General features: G+C 42.5%; 2 protein-coding genes across 6 annotated transcripts; one reads left to right on the forward strand and one right to left on the reverse strand.

Annotated features, from left to right (window-relative positions):
• Positions 1 to 28: 28 nt before the first annotated feature.
• hsd17b14 (hydroxysteroid (17-beta) dehydrogenase 14) lies at positions 29 to 4924 on the reverse strand. Of its 4 annotated transcripts, none has more exons than XM_026164114.1 (9): positions 4824 to 4924; positions 4523 to 4565; positions 4303 to 4432; positions 4083 to 4149; positions 3886 to 3977; positions 3359 to 3463; positions 3211 to 3278; positions 2384 to 2480; positions 29 to 543 (listed from the first exon to the last, which is right to left on the reverse strand). In XM_026164114.1, exons 1-9 carry the CDS (start codon positions 4891 to 4893, stop codon positions 397 to 399), a joined length of 819 nt encoding a protein of 272 aa, XP_026019899.1. In that variant the 5' UTR covers positions 4894 to 4924; the 3' UTR covers positions 29 to 396. The 4 variants fall into 4 exon arrangements, with proteins under 4 accessions (XP_026019899.1, XP_026019901.1, XP_026019900.1 ...); XM_026164116.1 differs by having other exon boundaries at positions 4303 to 4400; positions 4527 to 4565; positions 4824 to 4917; XM_026164115.1 differs by having other exon boundaries at positions 4303 to 4400; positions 4527 to 4565; positions 4662 to 4886.
• A 1799-nt stretch (positions 4925 to 6723) lies between these two features.
• On the forward strand, positions 6724 to 13374 carry kcna7 (potassium voltage-gated channel, shaker-related subfamily, member 7). 2 transcript variants are annotated; one of them, XM_026164108.1, is made up of 3 exons: positions 6724 to 7249; positions 7674 to 8426; positions 11365 to 13374. In XM_026164108.1, exons 2-3 carry the CDS (start codon positions 7743 to 7745, stop codon positions 12298 to 12300), a joined length of 1620 nt encoding a protein of 539 aa, XP_026019893.1. In that variant the 5' UTR covers positions 6724 to 7249; positions 7674 to 7742; the 3' UTR covers positions 12301 to 13374. The 2 variants fall into 2 exon arrangements, with proteins under 2 accessions (XP_026019893.1, XP_026019894.1); XM_026164109.1 differs by having other exon boundaries at positions 7723 to 8426.
• Positions 13375 to 20774: the final 7400 nt, after the last annotated feature.

The following is a 20774-nucleotide window of genomic DNA, read 5'->3' on the forward strand; positions in this document are numbered from 1 at the left end:
TATTAAAAAAAAACCCAAATCAATGTAATAATTAGCTCTGCAGTTGTTGTGACCGGTTTTATTGGCCAGCAGTCTCATTCAGGAAGTCCTTGGAAGCATGAGGGAAGAGAAAAAAAACAAAAAAACAAACAAACCTCTGATTGGGGTAGGCGAAAGCAGGTTATTATAGGTCAGAGAGGCTAGTGCTGATTGGCTAATCATAGGGGAGTGGTTCAGGTCCAGTTTCAAGGTTAGGATGCCAAAATTCTAAGCTTTAAATTTTCAACTTCAAGCACCAAACTACTTGAAATCAATTAATATAATTGCTTTCCTTATATCCAAAATTATTTAGTATTCATTTTAGTCATGTAACCAGCACATTTGCACATATCTCCACCACAAGGACACTCAGGATTGTTAGGACTGGATCTGACTCTTGAAGCCGTAGTTCAGTTCAGCTCCTCCACTGAGCAGCAGGTCAATCCCGGTGCAGAAAGTGGCCTCGGCAGCGAGATATAAAGCAGCCAGTCCACACTCAGCCTCAGTCCCCATTCGACCCATGAGCTGTTGGAGAAGAAAGTGTGTCACTTCTCAGTCCTAGACTGCATATTTCTGGGTGCACTGGGTAAATTCCTTTTGTTTTTGTGCTTCTACAGGCCTGCAGCTGTTACAACTGTTGCTTCCTAGCTCACAAGTATTTGCCAAGAAGGAGAAGCTTTTCAAAAAACTCCTGTACGACTTCCCATGCAACCCCCCCCCCCCCCCCCCCCAAAAAAAAAACAAAAAAACTGGAGATTTCATAATTTCAGCTTTCTCAACTCATGAACAGGGAAAACTACAAACCTCCTAATGCGACAGAGGCTTAACAGAGGGTCTCCTATCCTCCATTATTTAGATAACAGGCATAATAAAAGTGTGAAAATGACAGATCCTAATTTAACAAAACATGTAGACAACAACAACACTTAAAGAACTGAAACAAACTTGTCTTTCACTCTTTTTCTATAAATGCGAAACTAAAAGGAGGTGGCTGTCTAGTTACTCCTCTTGTATTGCGTCAGCTTCAAACAGGCTTTCTTGCCTGAATCAAAGGAAACCTCTAATGGAAAAAATGCAGCCTGTTACACAAACTCGTTCAGCTGCGATCCAAGACTGAAGGCGTCGATGCTGACTGCCTGACAGAGAGATTCCAGTGTGTGGCAGTTTAGTTTTGCTTTTTCCAGTATATCCAGTGTTCCTCTTATGGGCAGGGATAGCTCAGTAGGTAGAGTGGTTGCCCCATGATCGGAAGGTCGGGGGTTCGATTCCCCTTAACAGCTACCCTGAGGTACCCCTGAGCAAGGTACCGTCCCTACACACTGCTCCCCGGGCGCCCCATGGCTGCCCACTGCTTCACTGAGTGAATGGGTTAAATGCAGAGAGCAATTTCCCCACGGGGCTCAATAAAGTGTAATAATAATAATAATGTCCAAACCATCTCAGCCTTGCCTCTCAGACTTTGACTTGTCCCTCTGATGTATTCATTTCTAATAATGTCCATCCTGGTAATTCCCGGTGAAAAATCTTAGCAACTTCCACTCTCTGTCCTGTTGCACTTTTGGCTTTCAAGCTCAATCTTTCTGCCTAGCGAACCGATAAAAGTTTCCTTCCTTAGTGTCCTGCCTCACATACAACTCACTAAAAGCCTTTTCCTCCTTTGCCACCTGTGTTTGCTGTACACCTAGCCTCCAAGTACTCCTATCAGCTGTCTGCATCTTCTTGACTATCCCGCTTTTTCCTTGCCAAACTCTTTGAACACTTTCCAATACTTTCTCATTCCTCTCCCAAGTGTCCTTGTTTTCATTCCCTCATCACTTCAGCTTTCCCCATCATCTGGTAACTCCTCCCTACCAGCCAGAGCTGTCGACATTCCTCTCTGAATTCTTTACATTTTTCCTTTTTCAACTTCCACCATTTGATCCTCGTCTCTATCTCATGCTGCCTAGCTACAATCTGCCATGACACCACCTTGCAGACTCTCATCTCTGTCAGACACTTGCTCTGAAAAATATCCGCCTTCCTTCACTCCTTCATATCAGCTAGCTCCTCACATTAAGCCCCTATCTCTGACCTCCACACTCCTGCCTTTTCCTCGCTCACGCTGCCTCCTAACACACCTTCCTCCTCTCCTCTTCCATTGTTTTCAGGCAACAGTAGCACAGTTTCCACCAGCAGCCTGCTGACCAACAGCACCAGAGGCGTTCGCTGCCCTGATCCAATGTGGAGATTCTTTGTGATTTGATGATGGCACGGATCATTTTTATTACATTTTAATAACTTTTCATTAATGACTGCATAACTCAACTCTTCACTACTAACCAGCCCCCATAATCTGCACGGCTTCTGAACACCTTCCTGAACGTACCTGAGCATTTTCCCCCATTTTAATGGCGGCAGCTGCGTCTGGTGTCTGTGCTGCTAGTTGCTCCCACAGAGGTGTCATCACGTTACCCGGTGAAATGCTGCAACAAAAGCCAGACACTCCGATTAGAAAAAGAAAGGCATTATTAGATTAAAGGGAATGAAATACTTGTAGAATCTCTACAGTTTTTATATCACACCAGAATTCTTCTCTTTATTTATCAGAATCACATTTTTTATTTCACTGCGTAATTATAGTTGTTTGGTATCTTAGTCTTGTGGATTTATGAGAACAGAATGTGTAATTTTGAACTGTCTACTGTAGAAAAGCCCAAATAGTGAATCAGAGCTTATCAATGGCTACGAAATTAAGTTTTAAAAAAAGGGGAGGGGGGGGGGCTGATATAAGAAAGTTGGGCTTTATGGTTTGTGGCAGTTATCACAGACAGCAGTGACTGAAGAGAAGTCCAAATAAGAAATACAGATTATGTTTTTCTGACTTCTGCTCCTATCAACCATCTCACAACCCCTCAGACTGATACTGGGACCATGTAAAGAGGCCAACCCTTAGCTTGGGAACCATTGGATGAGACTAGTTAACTCTATATAAAGCACACAAAGGTAACTGCATTTTAATATACTAGTCACAAGCTGTCCCCTGCGATTCATTAATAGCATAACACATTTTTATATCTTATCCTTGTGATTAAATTGAAATCCAATTAATTTAATCTGGAGATTGAAAATATATCTTCTCCCTAGAAACCTTTTTTTTTTTGGGGGGGGGGGGGGGGGGGGTGATAATTTTTTGCAGATGCCAGTTTGCCTCACCAGTTGACTCTCACATTGTAGCGACTCTCATCCACTGCCATTGCCTTTGTCATGGAAACGATCGCCCCCTTGTGGAGAAAACATCACATTACAATGCTATTCTTTTGGGCAGAGGGCTGAAATTTAGGAAACGAGGAAAGAAGCTCACCTTTGTGGCAACATACGGTGCAGCATCTTTCTGACCAATAGTTCCCACAAGACTGGAAATATTGATGATGTTTCCTTGGCGCTCTCGTAGGTAAGGTAACACATACTGCAGAGAGAGAGAGACTTTCAGGTGGTGCAAAGATCCTCTATACATAATGTTTCAATTACTCCAAGAGCTCAAACAGAAATGAAAAGTGTGAAGGGTTTATGTGTTATTAGTTAGTCAGACTGGCTTTGGCTAAAATCAATCAGTCAATGCAAAAATCCTGGAAACTCAAAAGTGATATTACAGGTGGTCTGTAGACACAAGGAAAGGGTAGATTCCATGTTAGGGGTATTCTTGTGTACTTTTAAGACCACTGAAAACATTTTTTCCTATATTGTTTTCCCGCCTGTCGTTTTAAAATAAAGTTATTTTTTTATTTATTTCATTCATCAGTGTTTAAATGTATCACTTTAATCCTTAAGGACTGTCTTTGTTACCACCGAAGACAGAAATTATTTGCACCCAAAGCTGTGAAAACGTACTTTAGACGCCAAAAAGTAGCTGACGAGGTTCAGATTCAACAAGTCTCTGAACTCCTCTGCTGTGGTGTCGTCAGTGGGTTTATGAGGAGGGTCTGAAGAGGAAGATTTCAAACACAAAAACAGACAGTAAGCAACACAGCATTGTTGTCATGTCTCCTTGTTAGTAAAAAACAACAACACACACACAAAAGACTCACGCCAGCCTGCGTTGTTGACCAGGCAGTCGATGTGACCAAACTGCTCCACTGTGACTGCAATCAGCCTCTGCAGAGACAAGAGGAACCAACAAATGACAAATACACATCCGCAGTGAATGCAGGAGTCACTCTCTGAGTTCAGTGAGATCATCATGTGATCATCATGTGATCATGTGACTCTTTCCATTTCAGACCATACACCCACAAAGCTGCACTTCACCTTTATGTCTTCTTCCTTGGAGATGTCACTTTTGACAAACTTGCACGAGCCTGGTCCGGTCTTGTTAAGCTCCGCCTCTAAAGCTTCACCTGCTGCACCTACGAGACACGTCTGATCATGCCGCAAAACACTGCACCCCATTATTTTTCTTTTCATATATGCTGCCAAAAGTGAAATCGTGTAACTGTTTTACAAAGTAGCAGAATAAAAACAGCCTTACTAACTTTCTCTTCCACAAAACGCCACTTTGGCTCCGTTTTCCACTATAAAAGAACAACAAAAAAAGACGCAAAAATGTTCAGTGCGCCACTCCTCGCTGCATGCGCAAACTGCCAGCATAAATAAAGACATTTTCATACCAAACACTCTGACAATCCCTCTGCCAATCCCTTTGGATCCTCCTGTGACAACAGCCACTTTGTTGTAGTAGCGGAGGGACATTTTGTCTGCGGTTACGATGATAAATGTGACGCAAAGCGGCGCTGCTGTCAAACAGCGGACTAATAACGGTTACTTCTTACTTTGTCTGCTCGGAGTCATCACAGCAGGACTCCTCTGCCGCCAGCAGAAACGATCAGCCGCTGTCAGCATGTTTGTTTGTAAAGTTCAAAGTGCCACAAAATCATGCGGTTTGCTTTGCTGCGTTCAGGAGGACAGGGATAGTAGGAAATCTATACATTCACAAGAAAACTAGCTCTAGAGAGGGTTCTTGAACTTTTATAATAATTTCCTTTTTACTTCAACTGTGTCTGGACATCTGTGCTTGGGTGCCACTAACTTAGCCGCCCTAAGCTGATGTCAGCTTCCTTAGAAACCATCAGTCTGGACATGATTACTTTCGTTCAGTGAAAGGAAGCTCTTCCTACTCCCCGTTATCAAGCACTTGCAGGAATGGGATCGTCTGATTGTTTGAGATCTCTCTCCAATACTGTAGTGTCTTTACCTAACAGTATAATGAACCTGCTTTCCACTAAACTTGCTGATGCTATTATTCTAACGGTTATAAAGCAGATCTCCCATCTTTATAACGTTTTGAATCATTGCAGGAAGCTGATTTACTCTGCAATGCTCAGATGCCATTAAATATCTCAATGCTGCTTCAACTTAAAGATCAAGGAGACCTGGCCTTTTGTTAAAAGTATTCCTTTTTGTATACTTAATATTAAACGTAATTATTTCATTTCTTCATTTTCACGCCTCACTGGTCAACGTATTCATGTGAAAGGGTGCTGGGTCGATTGGAGGTAAAAAAAAAATAAAATAAAAAAAATAAAAAAATCAGAGACACTAAACCTTTGAAGTTGGCTCAGGAAGGGCATGTGACTTAAAACATGTGGATAAGGTAGAAGCTGAAATGAACTTTAATCTAATTTCCTCATTTTACATGGCAAAACATTTTGTGTTTAAAAAAAAAACCCATTCGGAAATCATTAAACTTCCTGATTTTTTCAGGGATTCTTCTTCTTCTTCTTCTTCTTCTTCTTATTATTATTATTATTATTAATAATAATAATAATAATAATAATAATAATAATAATAATAATAATAATAATTTTAAGGAAGAAAGTGCTTTAGTAACTTAAAATGAAGTGAGGCCATAAACTCATCAACTCACAAATTATTTTTAAATTGGGCTTCTTTCTGCAACCTGTGGCGTCAGCCCCCTGCTGGCCATTACAAAGAATACAGTTTAAGGCACACTGCTTCACATTTGCTTCACTTTTCAGACCTGGAAGCTACATCTATGTTTTTTTTATACAGAGCATAGCTTGCATGCTACCATACCACTCACTATGCCAGTAAAGGATTCAGCACATCTCACACAGTTTAATAAAGTGAGCCAAAAATACCAGGATCTCCAAGCGCCTTCAGCTGCAGCTTGCAGTAAACAAGCCAGCAGGTTTTCCCACACATTCAGACCTACAATCCTCTACACCAGCTACTCAACTTCAAAGTATCAAAATTTGATTTGGAGATTTTTAATGCAAAGAGCAAACTTTACAAACCCTCTGTGAAAACAAACACTTAAAAGCTGTAAATTACTTGAAGTATTTGAAGGCAACAGTACATTTCAGAAAAGTCTTCCTGCACACAGACCCAGAGACTCGGAGATGTTTTGGTGTATAATTTAAGATGTCTAAAATAACCACAGAAATATATTATATGTTATATTTAACATAAAGTGAGTAATGGTGTGGGCACATTTCATGACAGATTTATCACTGCTCTGATCCAATTTGTGGATAATTCTGCACAAACCACAGTAACCTGCAAGTTTTAATTTATAGCTAAGCTGTAACAGCAAAAGAGGGAAAAAAATAAATACCAACCAAATGTTTGTGGTATGATTCTAGAGTGTAAATCATGTTCATCAGTGCAAACACTGCTCCCTTATTTAATTTTTTATTCTCCTTTTTAAACTTCTTAGTTCAGGTACAGATCAGGCTACAAGTGTATGTAAGAATGCACAGCATGTTTAAGACAGACTGAGGGTTGTAAGAGGTTGACATTTTTGAGCGAGGAGGCTTGTTGGGGTCAGAAAAAGTGGGCGAATAGGCAGCGTGCTCTTGGAAAAGGAGCAAGTCCAAGATTGAATTTCCGCCTAACAGCATTTCCCATGCTGAGAGCGAGAGACAGCGTAAGGGTGCAAGCGCAGACAGTGAGTGACCTACAAACAAGCTTAACAATTTTAACTTTACCCAGGGTGGCAGATTAACACCACAGCAGCCCCTGAAGAAGCTCCCTCTATCTCCTCCCCTCACCTCCTAAATGTGACTCAAGGGAGAATCAGGAGGGGTTGCCTGGATGGTGTGATGATGGGTCGGCCCAGAAGGCACATGGAGGTGAAGGAACAGCAGGAGAGTCATGGTCACTCGCCTGGGGTTTGAAGCATTAGCCTGAAGCGTTAGCTGCCAGTAGGGCAGGTGAAAGGAGGAGCTCAACTAAGGTGGGTTTACGCTAACAGCATGTCTTGGAATTTGTGCATGCAGTATGAAATCAATCTAAACAAACACACTGTATAGCATGTTTTAAGAAAAGTGGAGCTGACAGCAGTTTCTCTGACGTCTATGGATTATAGACAGATGAAATCATCTTAAAATCCATTTTGATTTAACCTAGAAGTCAGTTCAGGGAAGCTTGTACAGGTGTAACATTTTCTGGTGTTACATTAAAGTCTAACAGTAGAAAAATATGTAAAAAATGAAGACATTTGGTAAAATAATCAACTCATAAATTTTTACTCATGTATACTTACAATGTACAATTGATTTTTTATACACCTTTTATACACAGTTATTAAGATGTTGTAACTATCTGTAAAGGTTGTTGAAGTGAACTTGTCAGGGTAACTTACATTTTTCTTCTTGCAGAACAAAGAAGCAGCAAAAAGTACTTTTTTTTTCTTTTCTTTTTAAAAAGGAACTATTCCAGGCTGAGACATGGACAATCATAAGGGGGGAGGTACAGATAGAGGTGGAGGTGAGACGAAAGATAAACAAAAATCCGAGGAGGTCAGTGATGAAGATAAGCAGGCCAAAAACAAGCAGAACAAGTTGGAGAAAGAGAGCAGCAAGGAGCCGAGAGCGCATCCCAGAAGGGAGAACCGCCGGCGGTGTCAGTGGGCTCTGACGGAGCGTCTGGCCATCAACGTGTCAGGGATGCGTTATGAGACCCAGCTGCGCACCCTTGCTCAGTTCCCAGACTCCCTGTTGGGTGACCCCCAGCGTCGAATTCGCTACTTCGACCCTCTGCGGAATGAAGTCTTCTTGGACAGAAACCGCATCTGCTTTGACGCCATCCTCTACTTCTATCAGTCAGGTGGGAGGCTGCGGAGGCCCGCCAACATCCCCCTGGACATGTTCTTGGAGGAGCTGCGGTTCTACGAGCTCGGAGAGGAGATCATCGACCACTTCAAAGAGGATGAAGGCTTCGCCAAAGAGGAGGAAAGACCTCTACCTGAAAAAAAGTGGCAGCAGCAAATCTGGATGCTGTTTGAGTATCCGGAATCTTCCAGCGGAGCCCGGATCATCGCCATCATCAGTGTCATGGTCATTGTGGTCTCCATTCTCATCTTCTGCCTGGAGACCCTGCCTGAGTTCAGAAATGAAAAGGAGCGTAGGGAGGTGAGGATGCTCATATCTACAAAACCGGTATTCACAGGGCTGCACAAGGAAAGTTATGTCAGTTGCAATAACCGCATGAGTGAGGGAGTAGGCTGACGACAGGGTGCTTAGAGAACACAGCGTAACACTGCAGGAAAGTGATGAGGTGAACAAATAAGCACAAGAAGTGCAGACAGATGTCACTTTGCAGCACAAGATGAAAATGTTTTTATCTCCTGAAGCAACACTGAGTGAAAAATGGAGAGGAAAGCAAAGGCTGAGGAAAGAAAGAAAGTAAAGGAGACTATCTGCTGAAATTATTTTGGAGTTGCCACTTAATCTGATCCAGTTAGACTGAGAGGAAAGAAGTACGAGATGAGGAGAGCAGTTAAACCACCAGTGGAAAAAAATGTGGGATAAAAGAGAGCAGGTAAAGCGGCTTGAGAGTTTTACTTATTAGTTGATTAATTCAAATGAAGTGGATGCTTTAAAAGTAGGAAGAAGCACTAGAGAGTGGAAGGACTTAGACGAAGAGAAGCCAGCATGAAAAGCAGGAAAGGAGATGAGCTTGTCTCAGGTTACTCCTCGGAGATCTAAAGGTGCTATATATAGAGGAAGGACACCCCAAAGAGCCCATCAACACATAAACCAAAGCCCGTATTAATAAACACAGTGACTCATAGGCTACACACTGAAAACGGCATGGAAAAGATGGAGACGGATCGGTTTTTCTGATGACTACGGCAAAATTAAATTTGTCTCGCATGTGCTCCGGCAGCCTGGAGACGAGATGGATTGTGGAGGTTCAGGTAGCAGACGTGCATGCTTCCAAAGCACCACCACCACTCCCTCGTTACTCCAGTAAACAGAGATAGATATGTTGATGTATGGAGGACAAAAACTGCCAAAACAATTAACAAATAGAAAAATAAATGAATATTCCATGAAAGTTCTGAAGAATTTGGGCCCCCTTTCTTTACAGAGTTGCTTCACTTCATTGCGGGTCGTAAGAATTCATTTATGCACAGCTCTTTGAAGGGCTCGCCACAAGATTTTTAATTAGGTTGACATCTGGACTTTGACTGGTCCATTGTAACATTTTGTTTCAGCCATTCTGTTTGCAGACCCAGATTATGTCCAGACTCCAGTGGTGGATCTGTTATGTCTGGTATTCTATGGCAAATGCTAATCAGGCTCCACTGGTGGAGAAGTAGCACAGGGCCCATTTGAAGATGTCAGGCCTTCAGGCCATCCTCACAAAGTCTGTTACTGATTGTTTGGTCAGAGACATTTATACCAGTGGCCTGTTGGAGATTACTTTGTAGGGGTCTGGCAGCATTCCTCCTGTTCCTCCTTGCACAAAGGAGCAGACACTGGTCCCACTGATGGGTTATGGTTTTGCCCTGTCCAGCTCTCCAAAAGTAACTGCATGAGGGCCTGACATCTTCAAATGGGCCCTGTGCTAGAATCTCATCCATGATCTTGAGACTGTTCTGGGAGACAGCCAAATGCAAAACTAATGAAAAGAAACAGAAAAGATTAGAGGTGGAAAAGTTGTCAGTAGCCTCCATCACGACTCCCAAACCATTCTTGTTTTGGGGGTTCTCTCATTGTTGCCCCTCTAGTGCACCTGTTGTTCATCCCATTACCACCAAAGCAGCCGAAACTGATGAACAACCTGCTCTGCCACTTAACTGACCAGCAGATTTGTCTTCCATACTAAAGTGATCAGAGCCTGCAATACTCTCGGATACAATGCAAGCCAAAATAAACATACATGCACAGCCATCTCCACGTTATCAGTCACTCACGAGATGGAAAATCTTACAAACAAAAATATCTCGAACCATGCATGTTGTTGGTTTTATGTGACAGCCTGGATCTAAGTGATGGACACTAACATCATTCAACCTGCCATTAGTATATTTCACCTTAATCTGAGCAGTGTCTGTTTAGAATTTGCTTTGCAAATGTCACAGGCAGTTCAAAGTATATATAAAGCAGCACACACGAGGACACAAGAAACATATGCTGTTTCCAGTTTATTAGGTCAACCTAGCTAAAGATAATGTAATTTAAGACGAACAGACTGCAGTAAACTCTCCCGTCGCCAAGGTTACAGTGTTTGGTTTGGGTTGATGTGGAATTAGGGAGATGCTGGTTGAGCTGAATGGTTATTTTAGTGGATAACCAAACATCTATCAGAATACAGTTCAAACCCACCACAAAGAGCTGAATCAAAACCAAGCCTGAACATTGTGACCTTGACGGAAGCAGGATTTACTGCAGGCTTGTTATACCAGACATTTTCAGCCAGGTGTATCTAATTAACAGGAAATAGGAAATAGAGTTGAGCACAGTATGTACTGCAAGGCCATCAAATGCTTAGAGTAACTTTAAATAAGTTGTTAAAAGACAGTTATTCCAAACTTGCACCTTGTTCCCAGAAAAAAAAAAGCAGCTGGGTTAAATAAAGTGTCAGGTGGCTGTAATACAATCCTGAGTCACATGAGGTGAATGTTTTATGTTTAAATATAGAGAAACTGGTTTATAAAAGTCTGTGAGAGAAAAAAAAAAGCATTAAAACTAAGAGAGCGAAAATGGAGAGGAGAGAGACTTTAGCACCGTATCAGAGATCTCACAAGATCCTGACAGATGTCATACTTCAAATGTGCTGAGGACAAACTTTGATAATAATCACTACTTCTCACTTTCCTCCTTATGTTTACTCTGTCCTTCTTGATTTCTCTCTGTTTACATTCATGCAAACATCATCTCCATGGAGCTGTTTACTACTGCCCTACCTTTCCTCTCTCTCTATTTTCCTATTTCTTCTTCCAAACCAACGAGTGTGTGAAAATAAGTTGAATCTTTTGGGCAGTGCAGGTTATATGCTTTGATTTTTCTTTTAATCTAATGTTTGAGTTTAATCTCTTCTACTTCCTTATTTATCTTGCAGCAATACTCCATCGCTCCTCACCCCAACATATCAAACAACACCATCTTGGTCTCACCTGGATTCACTGCCTTCCAGGACCCATTCTTCATAGTAGAGACAATCTGCATCTGCTGGTTCTCATTTGAACTCATCATGCGCTTCATTAGCGCTCCCAACAAGATGCACTTTTTTAAAGACATCATGAACATCATAGACTTCTTCGCCATCATGCCTTATTTTGTCACAGTGGGCACGGAGCTAGCAAAGGACAAAGGTACGCAGCCCTCCGTGTCTCTGGCTCTCATCAGAATCATCAGGTTAGTGAGAGTCTTCAGGATCTTCAAGCTCTCTCGTCACTCCAAGGGCCTCCAGATCCTGGGCCAGACGCTGAAGGCCAGCCTGAGAGAGCTTGCGCTGCTCATCTTCTTCCTCTTCATCGGCGTCATAATCTTTTCTAGCGCCGTCTACTTCGCTGAGGTGGACAGTTCTGGAACAAACTTCAAAAGCATCCCAGAGGCTTTCTGGTGGGCAGTCGTGACCATGACTACAGTCGGGTACGGCGATATGTGCCCAGGGACAGTTGGGGGAAAGCTGGTGGGCTCCATGTGTGCCATTGCTGGCGTGCTCACCATCTCTTTGCCTGTGCCTGTCATTGTGTCCAACTTCAGCTACTTTTACCACAGAGAGATGGAGTGCGAGGACACCAGGGTGTACCAGCATGTCTCCACATCGCTCTGGGAAAAGGAAGGAGATGATGATGAAGATGAGGAGGACGAGGATGGAATGGATGAGTGGCCTGAATATATGAGGGATTACGCACCACTGTATGGGCAGAACAGGGCTATTTGCCCTCCGATCAATGGGCCTCTTTTGACAGGCCTTTGTGCAGGACAGGTAGATGGGGATCAGAGAGGCATGGGGTTCCTCTTTAAGGAATCTCGTGTCACTCAGGTCTGACAGACTGCAGAGTGCTAAACTCATGGCAACACATCAAGAAAACAGAGCCAAGATATAAAAAGATACTGCTGAAAGGACACGCAGAGGGAGACATGAAAACCAAGAAGTGCAGTGACATGTGAACATAGTTTTATATGTGAAGCTTTTGCATGATTATACTCGACTCACAGCTACTCACGAAGCATCCGTTTTCCTCAGTAAATAAACAGAAAAAAGTAAAATGTTTCCAGATGCCTCAAAGCATTTTCTGTGCATCTCACATGACAAATATTCCACCAGCTGCAAAATGATTTAAATTACAACCACCCCCTCTGGTTCTTTAACCAAACACAGATGACAGTTACTTACATGTTTTGGTCACAGGAAGAATGAATGTAGAATGACTGTAATGAATGGACCTAGAATTTCCTTTAACCAGATAATTTCCGGAAAAAAAACTTTAGCACTAAATTCTGCTTCTCCTCATTTTCTGCCAAATCACTTTTATTTGTACAGCTTTCCAGTCAATATGTACGCTGTCATGTGTATAATATTACAATATCTTGTCTTAAATTATATGGAAACAGTATTCGACTACAGCTGTCTGAATTCAATCCCATTGACACAGGTGTATAAAATCAAGCAACTAGCCATGGTACTGGCATTAACATCAGCACAAAACCTGTGTGCTGGGAGTTTCGTGGAATGGGTTTTCATGGGCAAACAGGGGTGGCCCAGTACTTTTGTCTATATAGTCTATATACACGTTACATATTAAGCAACCAGCCAATCAGAATAAAGCATTCTGTACAGAGGATGAACTGAAAGGATGCACCATATAAAAAAAACGATGACTATTTTAGTCTATGTTTTACCTGATGGGGTACAATGTTGCTGTTGAGGGGTTGCTGCTGCTCCTGCTGCTGATAGTGCTAGAAGACAGGGCTCTATTGCTTTGAGACTGTAGATGTTAAAAAGTCCATAGGAGAGATGGTAGCTTATTAAACAAGTGCTATGAGATAATATTAAAATGCAAAGATTGGTGACAGTGCTTGAAATCATAAGGCAAGAATAAAAAGAACTGTGGGAAATAAACTAGGCTCTGCCTGTGACTCACTCTTCGCCTCTCTTCCTCCTTCCATCTCCTCATCTCATCTATCACTCTCTACTTGCTGTCCATCTGAGAACTAGGCATAATTTGCTATTGCATTAATCTATTATTTAATTGTCTACACTTAACAAGTCTTGCACCTAGTCCATGACAAAGTAATGATAGAAAAATGTTATAGAACCAAAAGATTGCAATTGTGTTTATTATAGTTTTTGTACTTGAATACCTCTGCAATGTAACAACTGGTACATGTGTCATTGTTACCTGTGCCCTTTTTAATCCATCTGGTGAGGGACAGACACATGCAGTGACATTTTATACCCTCTCCAGAATACTGTGTTTACAGTACTATGGCCACAAGTTTTCATCATGGTGCTGATTCAGAATCCTTCTCTTATTATTTATTCCTAGTCTATAATAATAAAGTAATGAGAATAAAAAATACATATATAAATATAAAATATAAATCCATAATTATGTGGATATGCATGTTAGATCAGTTTTATTGAAATGTAAGCCCTCCAGAAATGCAGGGAAAGCCCTGTAACTTACTTTAAAGGTAAATATGTTCACTAAAACGGTGGACAGAGCTACAGACCCATGACACCCTTACCCAGTTAGCTGGCAGCTAATGACCAGACTAGGACAGGTAATGATTGTTGCACACACAGCACGCTCATTTGTTTCAATTCGTCAGTTGCCACAACACAACTTACCAACGTGTAGTCAAAGGAGCTTGCAAAGAAAAGCGTCTAGCTTCTCTGCTAGCCATCGGGGCGGGGGGGGGAGGAGGAGATGTTGGCTGTCCGATTGGCCTCCCTGCTGCTGCGGAGCCTGGGACGGTCTGCTTGCCTCCACCTCGGGGGGAAGGGTAACATCTCTTGGGTCTGGGTTCTGTTTCCCCCTCTGGGGGCGAGGGTACCTGGACCCGGGGTATAGAGTATGTTTGGGGAGTGTGATTGTGTGTACATGTCCATTTATGTCAATCCTTACGTTGGGTGAGTGCTGAGTGTTTGTATATGTGTGCATGAGGGTGGGAACGCATGTTTGTGTCTGTGTGTACCTGTTTGTCTGTGTCTATATGTCAGGTCGGGTCTTAGACTCCACCTCTCTGGGAACTCCCAGGCCCTCCAAGGCCTATCTCCCCTCACCACACTCCCTGCCGGTGACTGATGCCCTCAGGGGTCGGTGCATTGGTGGTTCTTGGTGTCCAGGGCTGGGCACTCAGGTATGTATCGGCTCACTCCCGGTGGCTACCGGCGGGGCCTGGCGCCTGTTGCTCGGTCAGGCCTCCTCCGGGGTGCGGGGGGCCCTCGGGCCTCCGGCCTCTGGGCCTGCAGCTCGGTTCACTCTGGCACAGCTGGTTGCCGGCAGAGCCGGCGGGCACGCCGGTGCAGCCCCCTCTAGCTTCTGCTCGGTGGCTACTGGGTGACGCCTCGTCTGGGGATCCTCAGCCCTTCCCATGAGGGTGGCACGGATGCCCCTCCGGTGGTCCTCCTTGGGCTCTCGCACTCTGAGGCCTCTGGATGTCTGGGGCCTGGATCTCCTCCATGCCTGCTTCATGCCCTGGGGGACGGGGCTATGGCTCCCTACATCCTCTTGCAGACCATTACATGTGGAAACCATTTGAATACAAGCGCGCTGATCCACACAGGTATGCCCACGGATGTTCACTGCTCGTAGACTTAAATTACACCTTTCTTGGCTGCTACTTCAAAGCACATTGTGCGCTGTCTGTCCTGCCTGCTGCACAACAACATTGAATTTTTAGTATTTACTGCTGTTTACACTTAGCTAGATTAATGCGATGGTGTTGTGTTTAGTATGTTGCTTTGGTTTGTTTGGGGTTTTTTTTGCTTGTTTTCTATTCTTCTTCTCTCAACAGGTGATCCAGGAGATTTTTATTTTTTTTCTCCCCCCCTTTCTCACTGTCCCTCTCCCCTTCTGTTTTTCTTTTCCTTCCTCTTTCTCTCTCCCTTTCCTATCCCTCACTCATGTCTGTCCCGTCTGTAACATCTGAAAATAAAATATAATAAATAATAAAAACAAAGGTCGATCAAATGGATCAATACGGCAATGCCACGATGATCCATTTGGCAAAGTAAATCCATTGGGTATCCTTGTTGGTCTTCAGACAACAATTCTGACGGCTAAAGAACCAAATGGGACAGGCAAAAAAAAAAAAAAAGCGTCTGGACTTCTTTAAGTTGCTTGAATACGTTTCACCTCTCATCTCACCTCTCATTTAGTTTAAATCTGGGACTCCCCACCATTTGACCTTAGAACTGAAGAAGCTTCTCGGATGAGAGGTGAAACGTCTTTAAGAAACTTAAAGAAGTCCAGACGCTTTACTTTGCAAGCTCCTTTGACTACAATGACCTGGATGACTGAGAACCTTCACAGACATCTTACCAACGTGTACATAATAACCTACTACTCCTATGTCGTACAGTCGCTACCGCCCAGGTGGCAAAAAATGCACGTGCTCTTTCTGAGTTTGGTCCAGCTCGTAACCAGCGGACTCTCCTGTCGAGGGTGAGCATTGGTAAATGGTGGTCATGTGACTGATGCAAGCCAGGTCCTTTTATTTAGCAAAATTATGATTAACAGTTAAATGATACTGTTGAGGGGCAAAGGCAGGACTCCACATGCACACACAAATTACAAAAAAATAAATAAATTAAAAATGCCTCAAGAAAAGGGCACTCATCAGGAAAGGGGCGGGTCTGAGGTCTAGTATAGACCTTCCCCTTTACTATATATATTAGTATAATATTATAGTAATAGTAGTAATGATAATGTATGTTAGTATTATTTTCTGACATTGACATTCTTCTAATGTTATATTTTGCCAACTTGGAGTCAGGAGAGAATGAAAACTGTGCAGTCTTGCTGATGTCATGATGTTACAGTGCGCTCACTCAGAGGTGTTGTAGCCTAAATCATTAGAGATTATTAGCTAATTCTAGCTTTCTGAGCCACTAGTCTGCTGGTATTACCAGCAAATGAGCTGATGTACTTTGTTATTTTAGTTTGTTAAAACATTTCTATTCCTGTTCTGTTGCTTGTTTACAGTACCGATCCTGATCCTGGTCAGTTCATGTTCAGTAGCACCCTGCTTTCAGTCTGAATATTGTTATAAATTGAAATGGAGCAGTTTATGCCTTTTATTCATTTGTAAGTTGTGTTTCCCTGTTACATTTAACTTTTGGGTTACAGCACAAAGACTGAGAGAGGATGACAGTGTGGGCGAGAAATTCATGACGATGATTTCACATAACCAAGCTGTGTGCTATACTCATATCAAATATGGATTCCCAGCCTGCTCTTACAATAATTATCACATTATATTGTTATGTTTAGCTGAATGTAAAGTGTTTGTGTATGATTGTCAGTGCAAAGGAGGCAAGGACAGAGTGATTGCACAAGAGCAGGAAGAACCAGCTGAGTAAATGTGCAGATAATGAAGTTAGCTATAACAATATTTATTTTTCACCAAGTCATTTTAAAATCTTTTCACATATTTTGCTTGCGCAGCCTTTATACGTGGAGTTGCATGTTCTCCCTGTATCAGGATGGGATCTCTCCAGGTACTCTGACATCCTCCCACAATCTAAACTCCTAAACTCCCACTAACATGCAGTTAGTGGGATTACTGTGGGTCAGTTGGCGATTCTAAATTGCTTATAGGTTAGACTACTTTGTCTTTTTAATGCATGTCCATTTGCTGCACATTTGACTGAGTAAATTGGATATCCCATGAAGATAAAACTATTATAGAGCAGCTAAAAGTGGCGGGAGTGTTTAAGGTGTTGATGCCCTGCATTTGTCAGAGTTATGGCAGAAATGTGGCGCTGCAATCTTATGCTTATGAGGATAACAAAGAGCTTGCTCATCGGCTGGCAGTGGTGCAGACAGAGTTCATGTAGTTGGACCGGAGCCAGTTTATGTGTTATGTGTAACCGATACAGAGCAGAGGGGGTGGGTGGCAGAAATGGTATTTGCTGGGGGCAGAACAGCTTTCTGTCACGGGGTGTTCTGGATGAAGTAGTTACCACAACATAATCCTTGTGTCACTGATTTTCTTTGATACACTGCGCTGCGCAACGTCAGTTTGTCTTTATAGTAAATCTAAAATCTGTTCTTTGTCTCAAACACTCTTCGGGACTGAAGGGTGGCTGTAATAAAGCTAAAAGCATGATGTGGGTACAGAATAAATTTAGTCACAGCAGAAAGCAACAAAGAGGCAGCTGTTTAATAATCAGTGGATCAGTCACAGACTGTTTACAGAGAATCTAATTCAATGATTGTGATGTTAACTGCAACCAAAAGAAGATCAAAATAACATAAAAATATAATGGAAACATGAATCAGGTCATAAAATGTTACAAAGTTTATATTTCTGCCTCACCTTGCCTCTCAAGCATTTTTCCTTTCTTATTAATTCACCGAATTATCTTTATTTATCAAAATGTCATTGATTAATTATTTATTTATGTTTTGCATTGTTCCATCTTTTTATTTTCCCCAAACTTTTACTACTTTTCCTATGAATACAGAAGCAAGTCATCTGGATAATGTTTTATTTATGATTTTGGCTGGTTATGTCTTCCATAGATGCTCGGCTGCAGCTCATTATTAAGGACAAACTAATTGTATAGCACTTGTGACACATGGGCTCGGGTCACAAGAGATCCCTCTCAGTCAGATCATTTATATGGTATTTTTAGGTTTTAGATTATTTTCCTGGTCTGTATTTTTCAGTCTATTCTTTTAACATGACTTTAGGATCGCAATAATAGAAAGTAACTAAAAATAAAAATAATACAATGAGGTATGGGTGAAGAGAGAGCTGAGTGTAAAAGCGAAGCTCTCAATTTACCGGTCGATCCTACCACCGCCAATCCGCCAGTCCTACCCTCACCTATGGTCACAAGCTGTGGGTAGTGACTGAAAGAGCAAGATCGCGGATACAAGCAGCAGAAATGAGCTTCCTCCGAAGGGTGCCTGGCCATTCTCTTAAGCTGGACAAACACTAGGATTTTTTCAGCTGCGTTATTCAGCCCCTGCTCAAACTGTACGACTGAATCTCGGGGGTTAGAAGTTCATGAGTCACGATGCAGGGCCTGATGCTCTGATGCGACCTGAGTGCTCACACTGTGCGTCCATAACATGAAGCTTAACACAAAATCTGCATCTTGCTCACCCTCTCTCTCTTTCACTAACACAGACACACACACCACCAATCAACTTTGCTAAATTGCTAATGAAAAACATTGACCAGGCAGCTGCAGTTGAGCAGCAGTGTCCATCCAACTCTTTTCACGGTTGTTGCGGTCGAAATGATTTTGTTAGACCACATCGAAAAGGCTCGGATGAGCTTGCCAAAGTTCTAACACTGCGCTGCCATGCTACTCCATCTTTTTTACTTCCATTTCTGTGTTTGCGCATGCGCAGTGTGAGAGGATGTGAGAGGTTGCATTGATATCCTGACGAGGGGCGACAGGATTTCAAACAGGTTTGATTTTCTTGCGACCATACGATTGCTGATCGGGAGCTGGTCGTGAGGTGTTAATCGCTTCTCGTTACCCCATGTATACTACACCATGCACGACACATGATTAAGGCGAAACTCGGGCCGATCCCCAAAACAGTCGCACAACTGAAAAATCGCCCAAAAATCGCACAGGTTATGCCCAGCTTTAGAGATAGGGTGAGAAGTTCGGCATCTGGGAGGGGCTCAGAGTAGAGCCACTGCTCCTCCACATTGAAAGGAGCCAGTTGAGGGGGTTCGGGCATGTCCCTCCGGGAGGAGGCCGCAGGGCAGACCCAGGACACGCTGGAGGGATTATATCTCTCGGCTGGCCTGCAGGACAAGCTGGAGGAGGTGTCTGGGGAGAGGGAGGTCTGGGCTTTTCTGCCGCTGCCCCCGCACCCAGCCCCAAATAAGTAGAAGAAGATGGATAATACAATGCGAAAGTCATGAAAATGTCTGTTTTTTTAAATTATAGACTTTATATTTATAGACTTTTATTGTAATTTTACAAATCAAATCGGTGCATTGCAATGATGTGCAGTGAACCATGGTCGACACACCTAAACCAGGAATCACCTAAATCTTGAAGTATATGTGGTTTCACAACTGAGTAACCACACCAGACAGGCTGGTTGTCCACATCTGTACAATGTTTGTAGCCCACTTATTCAAATATTGTCCTCTTAGTACTGAGTGGATGAAGAGTTGGCAACTTTCAGAGGCAGGTGCCGTTGCAGGAAATGCTTCCTCCCTAAACCAAGTATGGTATAAAGATCTGATTAGAACATTTTAGATGTAGCAAATTTAAAAAGGTACTCCCGTATGAGTTTAAAGAGCACATAAAAGGTCGTTTCAGCTGCTAAAACAGCATGGTTTCCATTCATCTTTATGTTTTTTTTTTTTTTTATCAGTATGCATTATGAAATGAATCTTGTGTGAACGGGTCATTTGACGCACAATGAAATCAGCTAATGTCTTACACAGAAACTCATCTGAGAAGAATAGAAAACAGCTGACGCGAGCGTACACACTGTGTCGAATAAGAAAACCTTTGTGATAACAGGCAGTATTTACACAGAAAAAGGCATTGAGCCGTGCATTCCTTTCTATACGTCAGTCTCAGAAGACATTACGTAAGTGGCAGATCTCACACAACAGACAGGGCATGTGAACTATGCAAGGTCTTTCCTCTAAAATTAGTAAAGAGGAGCTCTGGAGAAGTCTCCAGACGCCAAGTCATTACATTCTTACAGTAAGGCACCAGTGAGCGACCTCTGAGGGTGCCCTCTTCAGAATGACTCCCTGCGATCCTGCGTAAGAAAAAGAAAATTCCTTCAGAAGTATTTCTGGTGTAATCTATTGTGGCATGCGCTCATGTGATGATATACAGTCGTACAGATTTCAGACTGTCTTCTGGCCAAACGATGTGGAAAACATATATTCAGAAATATTTTTTCAATCTTCAATCAATCTTAAGTATCAAGATGCCAAGATTACAGTGAGAGAAGAGAGATACGGGTCCTTGATTTTGTAACGAGTATTAGCTGAATAGAACAAGTAAGGAACATGAATCATTTCAGACTTTAAAAGCTGGTTTTGTAAGTTATCTTGTGCATGTGGGCATAGTGTTACCTGTTTGTATTCTGAGTGCAGATGATCATGTATACATCTTTCCTTACTGAACAAAGGTCGCATTTTATCACTCACGCATTTTCGAATTCCTTCTGCGTGACTCCGTGTGCAGCGACTGTGGGAAAATGTAATGACGAGTGCTCAAGTCTAAACATGTTTACAGAAGCATCACGAGGCATGTGTACAGGAGGCGATGGTACTGGACAAAGTGTGAGT

This window comes from Astatotilapia calliptera, chromosome 4 (genome assembly GCF_900246225.1).
Source record: "Astatotilapia calliptera chromosome 4, fAstCal1.2, whole genome shotgun sequence".
In the NCBI taxonomy this organism is placed as follows: domain Eukaryota; kingdom Metazoa; phylum Chordata; class Actinopteri; order Cichliformes; family Cichlidae; genus Astatotilapia; species Astatotilapia calliptera.